Source organism: Eptatretus burgeri, chromosome 6, assembly GCF_056783735.1.
Source record: "Eptatretus burgeri isolate ZD-2024b chromosome 6, Ebu_testis_v1, whole genome shotgun sequence".
NCBI classification, from domain to species: Eukaryota; Metazoa; Chordata; class Myxini; order Myxiniformes; family Myxinidae; genus Eptatretus; species Eptatretus burgeri.
In genome coordinates, this window is record NC_140966.1 from 99,929,726 (window position 1) to 99,949,862 (window position 20,137).

Sequence of the window (20,137 nt, forward strand, 5' to 3'; positions counted from 1 at the left end):
ACTCTCACACTGCCTCCCCTTTCTCTACCCTCACGCTCCCTCCCATTCTCTACCTTTTTTGATGCATGCTTTTCTGATGATTAACATACAGAAACCTCCATATGGGTCATTACAAAAATACGGATTTCTGTATTATATGGAAGGCATTTCACCAATGTGAAAGTTTGAAGGTGGTTGGAGTCAGTTGTTGGTGCCACTGCTGTTGGGTGTGCATTTGGCTTCTGTGAGTTGTCTGTAAGGACAACAATAGTTGTAAAGAACCCCCAAAAAATTAAAGCATCGAGTCAGTCTACGACTCCTGTCCGTAGTTGCCGCAAAATTAACGAGATCTCGGAGCAGTTTAATGGAGAAGATGGAAAGACTTTTATCTTCCTGGATCGAGGAAATGAATTAGCACGCCATACCTTTAAGCCAGGCAGTAGTTATGGCTGAGGCACTGAGTTTATAAGACAAAGTAAAAGAGGAGGAAGGTGAGGGATATATATGAAGGAGATGTTTACAGCCAGTTGAGGGTGCGAGATAGATTTAAGTGCCCCAGCAATTTGGATGACATTTGCACAAATGGTGAAGCTGCGAGCATGGACGAGCAGGCAGCAACTGAATTTGTCTAAATTTAAAGCCCTTGTGGAAGTTCACTCTCCCTAGCTAGTTATTCATGTGGACAAGGCAAGGCTTTTTTGGAAAAGGATGCCGTCCTGTACGTTCATTTCCAAGGAAGAGCAGCATGCCTTTGGCTTTAAGGTAGCAAAAGACCGCCTGACACTCCACTATGGCGGCAATGCAAGAGGAGATGAAGTTAAAGCCACTTCTTGTGGACATACAAATTTACAAAGGGAAGGCAGTCGTTTGAGTAAAACATGAGTTCCAAGACAACTCATTGGTACAAAGTACAAAATTTATCATATTCATTTGTTTAATGGTGTTCATTAATGATTTCAGGTTATTATCACAGTTAATATACTGTATATCATTCTTGTGCTCCTGGACGAAGCTCATCTACCATGGAAATAGCACGTCCGCTCCATGCATCCTCATTAAAATAATGACTTATAAAGCCACGTTCTGCGCGAAATTGCGATTGCGCGAATCTCTCAGGAACCTATCCTTCGTGCAAACCGGGGAATTACTCCGTCCTAACTAATACATGTAAAATACTTGTAACCGAGAAAACCAATCTATTTTTTGAAAAGATTAATTTTCAAAACTCACCAGATATCTGCTGTTCCTTAGAATATTGTTTTGGTGTTTGACGAATCTCAGCATTCCTGCAGAAAATAATGATTTTGTAAAGGTGTAGTTAAAAAAGTCACAAATAAGAAACAATACCAGAATAAAGATGCAGCTTGGTGAGAATCAGACTGCATCGCTTCTTTGTACGTTTTCTACATTCAGACAGTAAACAACACCACTATACGGATACCCTACAAAGTCTGTTCAAGCATGGTGTTATCCAAAAAAATGTTAACATGGTGAAGAGGGTGTGACAATCACCCAAACCACACTTTTGTCCCCCCTTGGTGTCCCAAGCTCCCACACTCACCACCTCTAAGCTGTCTTTCCTCGGTTTGAATCCCGATCCAGCTATAAACTTTTATTCTGGTGTTTCACAGGCAGGGTGATTCAATATGTATGCCGTCCTTCGGATGGACGTAAAACGGGAAACCAGTTTGCTGGCATAAGTTGGTGAACGTTAGACCTCACCAGGTGACTGATCTTAATTGATTGGCCAAGAGGAACCAAGTCATGTGCTGTGTTCTCATCTCGAGCCCAATCTCTTGATCATTTACCAGTTGCCATACCAAACACCAGGATGACCATTAATATCTGGGTCAAGACTGCAAGCCAGTGCAAGTGCACCTCAAAGCAATCCCGCAGCCCTAAAACGTCTAATCTATAAAACCTCGAATCAGCCCTTAAATCTCTAAGGTATAGAAAATAATTTGGGAGAAAATCGTGATCAAGATATAACAGGGTTAAGTTTAATTTCCTAAAAGGAAAACCATTTCTATTGCTCGTATTTTTCATGTCACGACATTCCGAAGGGATATTTTCCCTTACTTACACAACATGTTCAACGTCGTTGCAACCCTTCTTCTTTTGAAATCTCCTGAACATCTGCCTAAATTGAAAAAGATTGAAAAGACAATTTGTTGTACATTTGTTGAGGAAGATACATCCAAAATCAAGTTTAAAAAGTGAGAGGAGGAAAAAACATTATTTACTTCAGACACTTCCAAGGAGTTGTTTTCATTGTGGTGGTGGATAGTGATGACTTATTCACACCAATGGCTTGTGAACAGGGAGACGGGTTCACACAGACATCTTCAAAACCACGAGATTTGTTAATCTTGGCTTCCCTGAAAAAGAACAGTCCTCTTAAATCCACAACTTAGTACAAATATGTAAAACTGGATCTCAAACACATTCTCCATTTCCACAACTGATACTACAATACACCCTCTACCAAGCATCACGTAAAATAAAACAATATCAGGCAAAGGTGTAAAAAAAATCAAACAAACAAGAATGACATTGTTCAACTGATATGCCTCCACCCACATTACTACATCATTACACATACTTGTACCAAGTTTGATTTAAATCCCTTCAGCTGTTCTCAAGTCCCACATTTTTACTTGACATGACACCTGACTGCCTGAGGCCACAATCCAATCAATTCATCTTCACATCATGATATAAAAGTAATAAAAACACTTTTAAAAATACAAAAGGATGAAGGGATGTTCCTCTGAAAAGTATGAAAACAAAGTAGGAATGGTCATAAGTTCGACACACACACACACACACACACACACACACACACACACACACACACACACACACACACACACACACACACACACACACACACACACACACACACACACACACACACACACACACACACACACACACACACACACACACACACACACACACACACACACACACACACACGTTGGGACAACCATTATTCAAAGAAAGATATAGGTATGGTTTCACATTATCATTTCTTGTGGCCATCCCTACTTTGTCCCTGTACTGTTTGCATACTTTTTGGAGTAACATCCCAACATCCTAATTGCATTTTTACCTCCAGCACTGAAGGTGGAAAGACGTTATATATGTTTTCACTACTTTTTCTGTTCCCCTTTTTGTCTGTCTATTTGTCAGTCTGTGCAGGATATCTCAAAAAGTTGTGGACAGATTAGGATGAAATTTGGTGGACACGTTGGGTGTGTTACAAGGAAGAACTGATTAGATTTTGGTGAAGATCTGGATCCGGATACTAGAATTTTGAAGTGATTCTTCACCATTGGGAGATTGGGCTAAACTGATATATAGCACGATATGTCAAAAAGGTGTGGACAGATTCAGACGAAACTTGATGGACAGGTTGGGTGTGTGGCAAGGAAGAATTGATTCGATTTTGGTGAAGATTGGAATCCGGATCCGGATACGAGAATGATTTAATTTTTAAAGCGATTCTTCACCATTGAGAGATCGGGTCAAAAACGATATATAGCATATTTCAAAAATGTATTGGGCCCGATATGTTACGCTAGATCAGGCATCGCATGGCGGAGGTATGCGCTCCACCGACTGCCCTTCTCATTTGAAATGTAATTATTACTCGTTTCTTTACCTTTTTAATGAAAGAAATGTGTTTACATGTTGGAGAATTTCATTGCGATTGCACGGATTTTTTTTATTCATCGAATATGTGTTGTATGAAACACAAGCAGTCCTCATCTCCACCCCACTACGCTCCCCCCTCCCCCCGTTTGGGTGGAATATGGGTACAGAAGGGAAATCGAAGTGGAGTACAATCTTTGCTGAAGCTAATAAAGTGACTAAATTGATGTAATGGTAATTAATTCATTAATCATTTAATTAATTTTTTGCATACATTGTCGAGGCTCGTCTGAGAGCTTACACACAACGCACAGCAAGGGGGGCATGAGACAAGAGGGACGTGGGAATGAAAAAACAGTGGGGAACAGAGACATGAGGAGATCTATGGAAGGGAGACGGATGGGGTGGAGAACACGGGGTATACAAGATGGACACTACAGGGACTTTCAGGAAGGAAAGCAAGGAATTTGAAGGAGGTGGGTTTGGAGTGGATTGACGGAAGTAGAAAAGATCGAGCATTTGGATTGGGGGCGATAAGAAGTGGTGGTGAACAGCTGTTTTGAAGGCTTGGAGGGAAGAATGGGATTGAATAGTGAGGGAGTTTATTCCAAAGGTGGGGAAAAAGAGGAATGAAAGAGTGAAGGTGATCAGTGATTCGTGATTTTGGTAGTTTTACCAGAAGTGGGTTGTTGGCGGACCTTGAACGCCCTGCGGAGATATGATGGGGACAAATCGCACACAGAGCGGGGGGGGGGGGAGGGGGGGCGAGACCGGAGAGGAGACGGTAGAAGACAGAAAGACCACCGACCTGCCTGTGGTGAGAGAGTGAGAGGCCCAAAGACTCAGCCTCATCGTGGGAGATACCAATGATCCGAAATGCCTTGGTTTCCACTGTGTGAAGTGGAGAAAAGTGAGAGACAGGAGCACCAGCCCAGAGGGGAGAGCAGCACTTCATGAGGCTGTGAACGAAAGCTTTGTATGCGGTCAGGATGTCAGGTGGGCCGAGGAAGGACTTTGCACAATGGAGGATTCCCAGTCAGCAACTGGCTTTGGAGGGCAGTTTGGAAATGTTGCTTTCCCAGGAAAGATCATGGCAGGTAGTGAGACCCATAAGCTTGAAAGAAAGGACTTCTTCCAGGCGATTGTTGAGACAGTAGATGGGGGGTCCAAACGTTCTAAAGTGGTTCTAAAGTTTCTGGTTGTGAAGTGTTTTGCTAAGAGTATGTGACAAGAGTGCCTTTATTAATTGTGAGCAGAATAACCACCCTCTGGGTGGGTCGATTTTGAGCATTATTTAGATGTTTGCGTGGTGTGCGCTTAAAAGGTTCTACTTGGTCAAAAGGGTACATTCCAATATTAGTGTTGAAGGGGTCAAAAGGGTCAACTCTCTCAAGTATATAAAAAAGGTCCAAGTGGTCTAAACCTCTAAATGGTAAAGGGTCCAGACTGTCTAATCTGTCTGAAGGGTGTAGGAGTCTGAATGGCGTTAAGGTGGAAGGGGTCTAAAGGACTTAAGGGATGTAAAGGTATAAAGGGTACAAAATGTCGAAAGTGTTGAAAGGGTATTAAAGCTAAAAGGGGTCTTAAGGGGTCTTTGGGGGTATCAAGGGTATTCAAGGGCCATCGGTGTCTTTAGCGGTTTAAAGGGGAGATAGGATCAAAATGTACATTCCAATAGTACGTAATTAATAGACGTACGTTTAATCAGCGTACAACTGACGTTCAAAGAGTATGTAACTCATAGACATCTTGTGATACAGACATGAACGGAGCTTTTAATATGTACCAGATATTCTCTGACTGATTTACAAATGTTGTTCGTACAAACTTCAACATGCTCACATTGTATTCATATTATACACACTTTATAGACAATCTAACATTCTATATAGTACGTACTTTATCAAAATGTGTGTGTGTGTGTGTGTGTGTGTGTGTGTGTGTGTGTGTGTGTGTGTGTGTGTGTGTGTGTTGTTGTTGCTGTCGAATGGTCCCGTGACTACCCTACACAAACAGGGCTGATAATAATCCATTTATTTACTCACATTTATTTCCAGGGCTGACATTTAAATCATGTTCTATTTACATACAGCTTTGCAAAAAAAGTGTTTGGATGTAGCAGCATTAATGTGATGGTGAGGACTTGAAGTTTTGCACAAAATGAGCTGTATTGCACCTGACCTTTGGTCCTCTTTCTCCATGATATCCTTCCCATTCGTTGGGCTGATATCTTCATTGTCATCACCTCAAAATACAAAAGATTTGCCATCAAAGTGATTCAAATCGTGAGAAAAACTTCCGATGAAACCAACACCATTGCACCACCAAATTGGTGAGTCAATGATACACAGCCAGCCTCTTGTTTCCGAACACATCTCAATGAAAACAAAATGCATAAATATTTGATATAACTCCTCTAAAAAGCATCCCAATGTCTCGTTTTCAAATGCAATCTCATGGGATTAATGCGTTTATCATCCTCACAAATCTGCCATGTTAACGTTTCTTCCTTCATTTCAACTTGTACTGAAAACTCATGTCTCATAAACAGACTGATATTTACAAAAATTTACTCTAAAACAATGAACTGCAAGGTGAATGATGCAAGGACGTACCGAAAATTTAAATTATTTATAAAGTCATTTGGACATGGATCACAGAAATCCAAAACCTTGCAAAAACATATGCATTTTTTGTGCGATCACATGAGATTATTATCACGTCATAAGGAAACCTCATCTGACCTTATGAGGAATGCTGAAGATATTTTTGTGTGGGTATGATTGATTAAACCAAGAGTGGGCATTTGTGGTGAAGCATACCTTGTTTGGCCAAAGCCGTCTCTGACTCATTCTTTTTTAATTCATTCATTTCAGTTGTGCGCAAGTCAATGGAGTCTATTATTGCCTGACAACGAACAAGGTTGTGGTGCTTGCTTGTTATGAGCTGGGCAGCATATCTTACGTTGTCATCGACGCTCTCAACTCCACACTCCCCAATGACAAGTTTATCCTGGAAATACAATGACCACATACAAGCCAACCAGGCAAAGACTCGGCAATCACTTCCGTGAACACTTCCTCGATGTACGAAACAAGAGCATAAACCTCTCCAAGCCGGATTCGACACTTCAACCTTCCCTGGACATTTCAATCACATGGCCATCTCTGTTATTTCTCTCCATTTCAGAACCACAGACAGTTGTAAACACAAATAGCAAAACCTTCTCCACAAGTTCACCATCAACAAACACTTTTCATTAATTTAGACGTCCAGTCCCTTGCGACTTTTTACTCCATCCCCCCTCTATTTTTCACGTCTTATTTTACTTTATGTCGTTTTATCTAAAGTGTGATACAAGCATAAGAGTCCAGTCACAAATTTATGAAACAAGATGTGAAAACAAAATAAATCATTATAATATGAACAAGAGCGCAAGTGAGCACAATATATGCCCGAAAAAGTCTCTGTGACACACACACACACGCGCACGCACGCACGCACACAATTATATATTCAAACACGTCAATTTATGAAGAACAAGAAGGTATTTTCAGAATTGTGCGAGGACATGGAAAACAGCAACCTGGTTGCCATGGCAACCACTTTAGATGACGAACCTATGTCGCGACACTCCGTCTCCACAGTCTGTACCTATGTACCAAATATGAAACGTGAAAGTTGAAAACTTTGGGAGTTAGTGCGGACAAGAACGGACGGACAGACAGACAGACAGACACACAGACGGACGACTGGAATCACATAATATGCCCATATATATATTTATATATAATCGGGCGTATAAAAAGTAAAGCACTCTCATGGATTTCCATACACTCTTAAAGGGGAACCCAAATGTATTTTATTTATTTATGAAAACCATTGAAAATCATTAATCACAGTCAAATTTCAAGGAAGGTTTTTTGGGGGGAGGGGGGGATTTTTTTTGCCAATCACAAAGTGTCGAACATCGCCCGAGAGTGTCAATTTTCCATTTTGCCAGTGATGTCATACCATGATCTCACCTTAATCCAAACGGCGACTTTACATTGAGGAACCGTGTGTGTCGAGCTCAGATTCTAATACTGATTTCACCGTCATTGGAAACTGAAGATTCTCAGTACGTATGTAGAAACTGATCAGTGGGCTTTTGATGAAACTACTGTCGACAAAATTAGGAATGGAAACGCTTCCGGGAGAACTGCGGAGCTGTATGGTTTCGAGCCTTGTGCTATTCAGAGGAAGAAGGCGGACATGAAGATGGAGGTGATAAAAAGATCAAAATGTTGGTCGGATGTTAACATCAGCTCGGCAAGTTTTGCTTTCCGTTCAATTAGTGGTTTTTAAGGGAGGGATTTTGTATCAATTGATAAATCGGTTTACATATTGCTCGAGCAGAAATACACATCATTGCCCAGCACACTCAGACACCGCGGACAAATTGGGCGACTAATGCTTTTTCTCACCATCACAGGCTGACCAGGAGTCTTGTACGATACGGGATCGTCCCATTTCATACTTTCCCGGGAAGCCATTTGTATCTGTGCCCTGTCCCACTGTCTTGTCTGTGAGGTGTCGATGTCCCACCCCAGTGGAGGGGGAAGTTGTGCTATGGTGGGGATTGTGGGGTGGTAGTGGGTATTGTCGGAGTGATGGTTGATGGAGGAATGATGGAGGAGGAGGAGGGGGGGGGTACCCTGAAAGTTTTAGCAACCTCGGTCAAATCCTCTGAGAGGAGTAAATGATGATGCAGACACATACTCTCTCTCCACTACAAATAGTTGGTGGTTGATTTGACATGAAGAAGTTTGTGTTGATAATAGATAACTATTTTCAGGTGCTCTTGTGGTAACTGCCGGGCAACGGCAACAGGTGTTTTAGTCACCACTCAAATTGTCCGTTTTCATATGCCGGTAGCTGGGAAGAGATGGTGTAACAGTTTTGAGCAACAACTGTTTCTTCTGCTTAATAGTAGGTATGGCATCCTTTATCAATCAGGGTGAATAACCACAAGATTTAGCCATCTTGGTTGTTTCAGAACAGTGCTCTGGAACATGTTTCGAGCACAAAAGCAAACATTTTGTAGGCCTGATCCACACATGGGTATTTCAGACAAATCTCATCCAATTTCTGACAAATCTCGTGTATTTTGGGCGTTGGTGTAGCATGAAACCATCATGGTTTGTATTACCACAAGAAAAAAATTATTTAAAAAAATGTAAAATTTAAAGGATTAAATTTAAAAATTAAAAAAAAGTAAAAACAGGGGAATGAAATCTCAAAAAATAACCAAATAAGGTAGGAATGACACCATATTACGATGGCACAATACGACACCACAATCCTTTTTGGATTACCATCATGACATTTTACTTTTGTTATGGGATTGTGATGGATGAAGAAGAAGAAGAAAATGAAGAATGATACCATATTACGATGCTGCAATCCTCATGGTTTAGTATCACAATATCTTTTGACATTGTTCCATCACAATCAACTTCTATATTATACAGCTGACTTGCCACACACTTCTGGTAGGAAACTGGCCGATACAAATGACTTAGCCATCCTAAAATCTTGTGACACATTTCAAGGCATAGAGTCGGCCTGAAGCCTGGTGTTGGCTTTGCCGTTAGGGTGGCTGGCTCAGGATCTTAGGGTGCTGAGTTTGAGCACCTGTCGGCCGTTGAATTAACACCAGGTGGGGTTGACTCATCCTGACATCCTTTTGAGGTTGGTGAAATGAGTACTCGTGTACTGGTAATAGGGCCCCATCAGCGCCACAGCCACGTCCTCAACTAATTTGGTCAATGCAAAAATCGAAAAAAAAAACACGCCCCTAACCAATTGGGCGGGTGGGGCGATTTGTACATTTTATTTTTTCTCATAAAATGCTTAAACGATAGTATAGTACATATAAAAGGAGCCGAGCTCGGTGTTGGCGTGTGTGCCAGCGCACGTCAAAAAAAAAAAACACATCTGAATATAAAAGGCTTTTCTGTACATCTTGAATGCGGATGGGCTTTGGGTTTTTGCGTTTCTATTTCGACCTACCTCTTCATATGTTCTATATCATTTTCAAGTCAGCATCCAAAAAGGCTGTGATGAATATCACATTGATAATCTCCCCTGATTCACTACTTACACCGTCAAATTTTAAACATATCCTTTAAGCGGACGCGGACGGCCTTTGCCTTCTCATGTTTTTTTATTTATTTATTGATTCACTTGCAATTTTTTTCAAGTAATAAAATGCTTCATGTTTTATATATTTTGTTATTTCAGTATGGATGAAATCCATCTTTGTTATTAAATTTCAACACTTGTTTCAGTTGATTTTGGGGATGGGTTGGATATGTTTCGCTTTTGAAATGGTTCTGTTCAGTTTCCATTCCCTCCTCCCACAGTCCTGGCCTGGTTTGGTTGTGTCCACATTTACGATCAATTTCTTTTCATAATAAAATAAAATGATTTATGGTTTATATATTTTAAATTATGGGTTATGTGCACTAGTCCAGAGACAAAGGGCTTCCTCGCATTGCAATCACCATCATCGCTTCAGCAGTTAATGAAGTCGGTTGGGCTAAAATGTTACATTGTTTTTAGAGGGAAAGCAGAAGAAATAAAAAATGGCGATTTAGAGATCTCACGTAGTGGTACTTCAGCAATGTATTTTGGTAACTTTTTAAATCATGGTCGTTCAGAAAATTGATGGAGAATAAAAGATATGGCTTTGAAATGTTTATAGCTTCACTCCAAAGTAGTTTTAGTTTCTAAGCGTATCATTGTGTACACATTTGATTGGGCAGCCATTTCCCCCATCATCCCTCTGTATGGAGTATTACCACCCTCCATGCATGATACAACCACAAAGGATGCATCGACTTGTCATATTTGTGGGGAAAAAAAACTATCAAATTATTCGCCATTTGAGTTAAACCGTGCCGCGATGTAACCCGTAAACAATAGTGGCGTCATTGTCTGGCATCATTGTGTGACGTCATGGATAATCTGAAGAAGAAGAAGATTTTGACTTTCATCGCAAAATTTACCTACTTTTTAATTCAGAAATCAGAAAAAGACATCTATTTTGGAGGGTATCAAGGGATATATTAGCAGAGGTGGTCTGAGCATTTGAGTTCCCCTTTAAGGATATAGTGATACATGCTGTACTTATTATAATAGGAAAAATCAAATCTGTCTTTATGTAAAATCAATAATCGGTGTGACCCCCTTTTGTCATGAGAACTGCCTCAACTCCATTCAGAATTGATTTAATTAGCTTCTGGATTATGCTTGAAGCAATTTGTTCTCAACAGTGTTGCAATGCACTCCAGATCATAATCAGGCTGTTCACATAAATTTTATCCTTATCTCTATCTCTATCTCTATCTCTATCTCTCAAATGTATTGACCCTTCATTTATCCTGTTATTAAGACAATGTTTCAGTCAATAATAACTATAACAAGCCGCTATGGTCAATAATAGTCAAGTCAACAGTCAATAATAGTCAAGTTTCAATCATAATCAATAATAATAATCAAGTCAATAATAACTATAACAAGCCGGTAGGCAACATGGGTGGTCGCAAGATGAAGGCGAATTTGAAATATGTAGATAAGAGAACACATCAGATGGCATTTTTGCCGTTCGTTGTTCCATATAGGAACATGACGAGCAACTGTCCATTCATCATTTGTGTTCGATTCCCTAACCCTACATTAGGGTGAAAGCATATAGTAATATAATTGCATACTAGTCACAGTTTTTGACGGATCGGGCTGAAATTTTTGACAAAGAGGTTGATTATAGTGCGCACAAAAGCGCGGAAGCCGATTTTTGATTTTCGACAAAAAAAACATTTTCCGGATTTTTTCAAAAATTTCAAAGTCCCGTTGCTAGGTAACGGTGGCGTCCATAGCAACGGTGCTCAAAAGCATACAACTAGATCCTGGTATGAACCTACCAGTCAAGTTTCATCAAAATCGGTTGACTCCTCTGGCCTCCAGAGCTGTCCATTACATACAAACAAACAGACAAGCCGGTAGGCGACATGGGTGGTCGCTATATAATTGCATACTAGTCATACAGTTTTTGACAGATCGGGCTGACAATTTTTGACAAAGAAGTTGATTATAGTGCGCATAAAAGCGCGGAAGCCAATTTTTGATTTTCGATTTATTTATTTATTTTGGATTTTTCAAAAATTTCAAAGTTCCGTTGCTAGGTAACGGTGGCGTCCATAGCAACGGTGCTCAAAAGCATACAACTTGATCCTGGTATGAACCTACCAGTCAAGTTTCATCAAAATCGGTTGACTCCTCTGGCCTCCAGAACTGTCCATTACATACATACAGACAGACGGAAAACCTGAGAATAACGGTAGTCTAGCGACCACCCAACAAATGAAAGAATATAAATAAATATTTCAATTTTATGAAATATTTATGTTTTAAATTGTGATTGATGTTTCGAAAAAAAAATGATGAAAACACCCAGTTTAACATCCATTTGAGGGATGGCACACAGATTGATGAATCACCCTGTCTGTGGAACACCAGGATGACAGTTTATTGCTGGGCTGAGATTCAAACACAGGGTAGAAAGCTTAGAGGGAAGTGTGCATACCTTTAGGCCATCCTGCCAACCAACACATGTATGTATCAGTCAGTTGGCAGTTTGTGATTGGTGCTGTTGATCTGTGTTTCAGCTCTGCTCTGATGTTCGAGTGGCTTGAGGTGATCGTGGATAGACAATTTTAACTTACCTAACCACAAAATCAAAGCTGTCACAACACTTTGATGACTTGCTTTATCACCCCAACACTGTCAATTAAAACTGCATTGTATTATTGCCACACAGGGGCACAGATAAGGCAGACCCCCCCACCCCCAAAACAAACAAACAAAAAAAAAAAAAACGGTCAGCAGTGACAATAGGAAATCTTCCATTACACATGTCAATCAGCTGAATTGAAGTTTCATTTATCAAATGTAACATTAATGTTGCATAGAAATAAAAATGACATTCCCAGTCGTTTATGTGAATTTAAAAATGACGCAAGACACTTGGAAATTGGATAAATGCAGGGAAATGCAGAAATTTCTCATTCCTGAGTAGTGTCTCCATACCGTCCAGTGCTCCAAGAGCCCCATGTGCTCCATGCGCTCCATGTCTGCAATGAGCGTCAAGGCTTTCATATGCATAGGAGGTGGTACTTCAGCGCTCGGTGTACAGATTTGCTGGCTCACTTTGTCCTGATCCTGAACCACCTGATAAAACAAAATCAACACTGCAGTTTGTAACCATTTTGAAACTGGAAGGGCACTCTTCAACGTCGCCATTTTGAAACTACAAGGGCACTCTTCGACGTCGCCAGATATGCCTCTGCTCACATTATTACATCATTATACATACTTGATCGAAGTTTGATTTAAATCCTTGAACCCAGATTAAAAATATTAAATAATTCTGGCTGCCAGACCAGAATTATTTTCCAGAAGACCAGACCAGAAATTTGCTGTTTTCTTTGAAAATAAAAACGCTCGGCAGTGGCAACAGGTATCTTACCATATAAAACACAATGTGTGTTTGTGTATTCATTTGTGTGATGTCTGTCCCCCTTCAAAAGGACAATTTAAGAAGGGTTTTAAAGGCTAATCTTTTAACACGACTGTGTGTTCACTACGGTCTAATTTTTCAGGATAAAAAAACTCGCAAAACATTTTCCATGAAAGAGTTACGTCTTCTTTTGGAAATGAAGACGGTGACTTGCAACATGGCCTCAATGGCAGTGTACAGAAGCGTTAAAAAATATAACAATAAAAACAAGGCACAGGGAGGTGAAATTCCCTTCACGTGATGAGCAATGCACGCAGAGGAAACCGAGTGTTCATTTACATCTGCAGGATGTCTAATAAATAAAGAAGATATCAGCACACCTGACACTAGGCCCAGGCTTCAAACTTTGGCACGCTCATGCAACTGCACCCTGAAGTGAACTGTTACAACCCATCATTTTTGTTGGGCTTGATACTGGCTCTTAAATAACACATTCCAATCAGCTGAATTGAAGTTTCATATGTCAAATGTAACATTAATTTTGTGTCCAAATTAAAAATAATAATAATAATAATAATAATCACATTACCAGCCGGTAATGTGAATTTGAAAATGATACAAGACATTCGGAAATTGGATAAAGGCAGGGAAATGTAGAAATTTATCATTCCAGAGTATCGTCTCCATACCGGCATGGACTCCATCTGTACATGAGGTACTTCAGCCCTTGATGCAGAGATTTGCTGGCTCATTTTATCCTGATTCTGAATCAAGTGATAAAATAAAACCACCACTGCAGTTTGTGGCCATTTTGAAACGAGAAGGGCACTCTACGATGTCGCGACATCGACAGATATGCCTCTGCCCACATTATTACATCATTATACATGTTCCAAGTTTGATTTAAATCCGAGAATCCAGATTAAAAATTTATAGTGTGTGTGTGTCTCCCTCCATAACTCCAAAACCATGAAACCTCGCAGCCTGAAACTTTGCATGCATACTAAGGGAACTTCAAGGAAGTGTGTGAGTGAAAATTGGGTGTTTGGATCGATGAAAACACTCCTTTGGAATTAACGGCCTCATTTAATCATATAATTTATCAAGCGATCGTTGGCCACCTCTCTCTCTGGAGTCTTAAGGCGTATCCTGGGTGACCTCGCTGGGGTCTGAAACCACCATGTTTTTTGACCTGCTCAACCATGCCTTGACTTTGAACAGGCCGCAATGATTTCTCAATAATAAAGTTTCATTTTTCACTTTCCTCCCTTGTGTCATCGAATGCTTGTTCATCATAGGTACGAATCGCTGGTTACATTGCAATGCTTATAACCCTCCAGAAACACCAGTGTTTGTGGCTTTATTTCATTTCCGCACATGCAATAACGTCGAAAATCTCTTAAACTAAGTCAAATTTCAAAATTTAAGCTTTAGAATCAAACTTATCAGCAGTTCCCTGTCTCCTTAAAAAGTGTTAATTTGTCAAATTCAGACATTACTTGGGCATTTCCAGGTACATCGTTTTATTGACGGCAATTGGTAATCGCTTGCCAAGCCAGACGTTCTGTTGGATTCTTGCATGAGTGCTTAAGCCACTTACCGAACAGCCTACAGTCGATAGCAGTACAGTTTGTGTCCCGATCGAGATGTACAGTCAACAGTAACTGCAAGATAGAGGTACGTATGCACCATACAGCGCACATGGACGTGGTACATATGGGAAGATTTGTAGGGACTCTCCGTGGGTATGTGGACATGGCATGCCTGTTACAGGAACCGTGGTAGCAAATTTTCATCCCGTATCCTATGGAGGGTTTATCAAGTTTGCCTTTGTCCTTGCAATTGTTTCTAAAGCATTTGGTTATTGGGCTTGCTTTACAAAGGTTATATGTTTCTCTTTGTGAGTTTCAAAGCAAAATATATTTGATAACATCCGATTTCCGAGCCGTTTGCCATATTAATGTGTTTTCTAAATTACCGAGCCAAATTATTTTCCACCCATCACACACAGCTGTTTAAAAAGATTAACATTTGTGCATATCTCCCTGAAATGTCTATATAGATGCAATGTTGCTTTTCGGTGAAAGTTACTCAAGGTTTTTGGGTTGTATACAGAACGTAATGTTGACGGTAATCACATTAACTCCAATTCCGCTGATTCCCGAAAAATTGCTGACATCAGCCAAGCACGTGTGTGTGTGTGTGTGTGTGTGTGTGTGTGTGTGTGTGTGTGTGTGTGTGTGTGTGTGTGTGTGTGTGTGTGTGTGTGTGTGTGTGTGTGTGTGTGTGTGTGTGTGTGTGTGTGTGTGTGTGTGGTGTGCTCATAAAGCATAACATATTCTATCTGCTAAGGCCAAGGTCACATTTGCTCTACGGCGAGGATATGGCGGCCGTACGCCCTCTGAATTGACAGAAACATGTGGCGGCCGCAGAGAAACGGAGGTGGCCTCAGGGAAGTCCTACACCGTTTGGATATATTTCACAGGCCGTAGGGGCTCCGTGGAATTATAGCGCGGAGTTATAACTTTTTTTCATTTCTACGTTCGCCGTAGCAATTCAACAAGCCAAGCTATGACGTAGATGTGTTCCACGTCGACCGTACGTAGGGCGTACGGTGGGCTTGCGTTATTCGTGCGGCTGCCGTAAGCTCTTCTCAATGAAAAATGAATTTTCTCAACCCCCAAAAAATTACGGCGGCCGCACTATTTCCACGGTCGCCGTACGGTGGCCTTGCGGTCTATGTGACTACCTGCAGGCAACGCAGGGTCGACGCACGGTTCCCCTACGTCCACCGCGCACCCACGTACGGCCTCCGTGGCAGTCTGCGTTGACCGTAGGTCCAACGTGCGCTATTGCTAGAGATCTGAGTATAGGTGTTTGCCTATACAGTGGTGCCCCCAGAATCGCAATTTAATTCGTTCCAGGAGGCTGTTCGGATTGCAAAAAGTTCGGATTCCAAAAATATTTTCCCAATAAGAAATAATGGAGTGAATTAATCCGTTCGTGGACCCAAAGAAAACCCACTTTCAAGACACTTTAAACTGAAATTCCCCATGTTTAAGGGAAAATAAGATGAGTAAATGACCTTCGGTGGCGGTGTATTGTATGTCAACTGGTACAATCACCACATCCAAAGGTTCACACAGGCTCGTGCTCCGTCCTGGGTTACGATCGCTCGCGCACTGTGCGAGAGCGCTGCCCCCGGGGCAGCTCATCAAACATGATGCCCGCAGAACCACAATCACTTTCATCAAACGCATTGGGCTGACGTAATCATGGATATTCAAAATTACAACTGGTTTTTCTGTGAAATTCAATCCTTGCCCGACAGTCCGTTACACCACGTGATCGGATTGCTTTTTTGTTATTAATGAAAACACAAGATGATTAAAAAAACAAAGATCACAAATGAAGGAGAAAACACGAGGTAAGGCCGAAGTCACATTTGGCTCGGTGACCGGAGGGTCTACAAAATGTATGGGCACTAGCAAATATAAAGCGGCCGCAGTATTTCCATGGTCACACAATGTAGAATTCACGTTTTTATTTTTCGGGCAGCCGCACGGCATATTTATAAATTGTGGAGACCAAAAACGTGGGGGTACCGTACGGTCTTTGATTTGATATCGCACGGTGACCTTAAGGCATTCCTGTAGCGGCCATAGAATTTTCAAGGCAGACGCAAGGTGACCGCAGGGGGACCCTAAGCCGAACGTGCGGCCAGACGGACGGTAACGAATGGGTTAATTTTTTTTTTTTACCCGTTCTTTTGTTTCGGCTTGTCGAATTTCTATGGCGAACGTAGAAAATGAAAAACGTTACAACTCCGCGTTATAATTCCACGGTGACCTTATGGCCTGTAAAATATAGCCATACGGCGTAGGGCTACCCTGAGGCCACCTCAGTTTCCCTGCGGCCGCCGAACGTTTCTGTCAATTCAGAGGGCGTATGGCCGCCGTATCCGAGCCGTAGAGCAAATGTGACTGAGGCCTAAAGTATCAATCGACACACGAGAGATGCTTTCACGAGTACTTCCACCGACGAACTGAATGAACAAAGCATGAAGATGCGGTCTCGGGGGAGACACGTGAACAAACATGAACGCTACGTTGTGTTCGGTTTTTAAAAATGTATTAGGTTTTTCGGGCAAAGTTTTCTCGAAAAAATTGTTCGGATTCCAATTTGTTCAAACAACGGGGCGTTCGGATTCTGGGGGCACCACGGTATATTATAGTTATAGTATATTCAGTTATATATACTGTTATATTTTTATTTCAGTAAAAAAAGAACTGGTATATATACCCACTCGTTACCGTTCGTCTGGCCACACGTTCGCCTTAGGGCCCCCCTGCGGTCGCCTTGCGGGTACCTTGCATCTGCTTTGAAAAATTCTATGGCCGCCGCAGCGACGCCCTCAGGTCACGGTGCGACATCAAATCAAAGACCGTACGGCACCCCCACGTTTTCGGTCTCCACGATTTCTAAATACGCCGTGCGGCTCCCCGAAAAATAAAAACATATGTGACTGCTACATTGTGTGACCGTGGAAATACTGCGGCCGCCGTATAATTGCGAGTGGCCGCAGATTTTGGAGACCCCACAGCCGCTGTGGCAAATGTGACCAAGGCCTAACTCTCCTACCCCTCACACCTCTCTGTTTTTGGCCCATCCTTGCTACAGTGCAGCAGGCTCCTCCCACATCTCCATATGTATATGTATATATACTGTACATATATATATATATATATATATTTATATATATATATATATATATATATATATATATATATATATATATGTATATATGTATGTCTCTGCTCATGTCTTGTAGGGAGTTTGTCTCCGGACGTGTCCCAGCGGTGTTTATATCTGGACAGGAGTTTTTCTCTGGACGATGTTTGTATCTGGGCGGTATTGATAGCATGACCAGTACAAAATGGATTTGAGACATTATTTTGTTTCCATCTTCACTGCTATTCTGTGCAGAAGCATTTAGATGAGACAGTATGAATCGTAGTTAACACTCCACTGCACGTCTGCCTTCCCTTCCTTTCATCTCTCGTTGCCTTCCCTTCCCCCACCCCCCTTACCCCCCTCCCACCTCGCTCCCCCACCCTTCTTCGCTCCCCCTCCCTCCTCGCCCCCCTCCCTTTCCCTCCTCTCAGTATTCCCATCAGCAATGCGACGGATGGTATTTGCAAGTCTTAAATAATTCCAGCTGCCAGACCAGAAATTTTCTCAGTTTTGTGAGAGAAAAAAACCCAAAAACGCTCGGCAATGGCAATTGCTGAGCCTTCGATGCAGAGATTTGATGGCACACTTTATCCTGATTCCAAACCACCCAATTCCGAACCACTGAATCAAATCCCACTTGGCTATTGACTTGATACTAGGTGGGGTTAACTCGGCCTGTCATCCTTCCGAGGTTGGCAAAATAATTGCCAGTTTGCTGCTATCCTGTGTCGGAGTGGCGACCAGTCCAGGATTGTGCCCAACAGCCAAGGAGATTGCTTCAGCAGCACCAACGCTCTGCACAGAGTATGGTCCCAATGGATGGATGGATGGATGGATATGCCTCCACCCACATTCTTGCATCATTATACATCGTTGTTCAAATTTGATTTAAACCTTCAATATCGATTCAAAATATTAAATAATTTGGGGTGTCAGACTACGTGTCTGATCAAGTTGCAATCTAAAATGAATATTCCCTATTGCAACGAGATCATAATTGTGAAGTTTCACGTCGATTAATTAAGCGGTTCAAGAGATAGAAATTTTGTTAAGATTTTTGTTCAATGCAGTATGGCTGCCAGACCATTTGACCGATTAATTATTCTTCAACACCCTGGGATCCAGAAGACTTGGGGAACATGTGGGTGACGTTCTCCTCGATCTGTCAAGCCATTCTGGAGAAGAAGGTTCTTAAAGGGTTATTCTTCAAAAAAAAATCATAGCTGCCAAACCATGTGACTTACGATATCATGCCCTGGTTCCCTGCCTCGAACCGACAGTTGTCTTATTGAGTACTTGTCTCTCAATCTGGATTCTGTCATCCAAACCACTGCTTCAGATCATGTGATGATTATTGGTGATTTCCATGTTCACCACCAGGAGTGGTTAGGTAGCAAGTCCACAACTGACAGAGCTGGAACTGTGTGCTCCAAATTTTGGCTGAAGCATGGCTTGATAAACTGGTGAAAGGGTCTAAGCATGGAGATAATCTACTGGACTTGGTCATCATTGACTCTGCTGCTTATTACACCACAAGCCTGAAGGCCAACATTGGAACTTCTGATCATAGCTCAGTGGAGATCATCTTCAAAAAGCCATCAGTCTTAGATAAACCATATCAACGGTGACTATGGGAAAACAAAAAAGCAAATTGGGAATCTCTCAGGCAGCATCTGCACAGTATGACATGGGACTAAGCCAGAAACACTGGAGGTCCTGGTGTAGCTTGCATCAACATTGAAACCATCATCAAGTTTGGCATGGAGAAATTCATTCCCCATAGAGAGGTCACTGTTCTCCTGACCGATATTCCCTGATTTACTGAGGATTACCGAATGGCTGATAAAGCTATCTGTCTGGCATATACCAACTGGAGCAAGAGCCCATGTGCTGTTACCCATGACGGTCTGAGAAGGGCAAGGCAGAACTATCAGAAAGTGACCAAAACCCCATGATTGGTGGTGGGCAGTAAAGAAGATACAGAGGAAAGGACGACATTCTAGTTTCCCAACATTGCAGAAGGATGGTCAGACCATTGCCACCTCCCAGGAGAAAGAGGATATCTTCGGCGATCATTTTGCATCAAAGTGTACAATTGGTTACGCTGAAAATGACACTCCCGATCTCACAGCTCGCTCCAACATTCACTTGGACACTGTAATGCTCCGACCTCATGACATCAGATGTATCCTACAGAAGCTAGAC

At 41.7% G+C, this 20,137-nt stretch overlaps 1 protein-coding gene across 1 annotated transcript in view; it reads right to left on the reverse strand.

Moving 5' to 3' along the window:
• The window catches only part of LOC147025451 (uncharacterized), a 122,934-nt gene that overhangs the window by 45,862 nt on the left and 56,935 nt on the right, over positions 1 to 20,137 (reverse strand). The window contains exons 8-13 of the mRNA XM_085886445.1: positions 12,769 to 12,909; positions 6,459 to 6,648; positions 5,818 to 5,881; positions 2,223 to 2,357; positions 2,063 to 2,119; positions 1,210 to 1,265 (exon numbers count right to left, since the gene is read on the reverse strand). Of these exons, the coding sequence (XP_085742571.1) occupies positions 1,210 to 1,265; positions 2,063 to 2,119; positions 2,223 to 2,357; positions 5,818 to 5,881; positions 6,459 to 6,648; positions 12,769 to 12,909 (643 nt within the window). The remainder of the gene's footprint in view (positions 1 to 1,209; positions 1,266 to 2,062; positions 2,120 to 2,222; positions 2,358 to 5,817; positions 5,882 to 6,458; positions 6,649 to 12,768; positions 12,910 to 20,137) is intronic.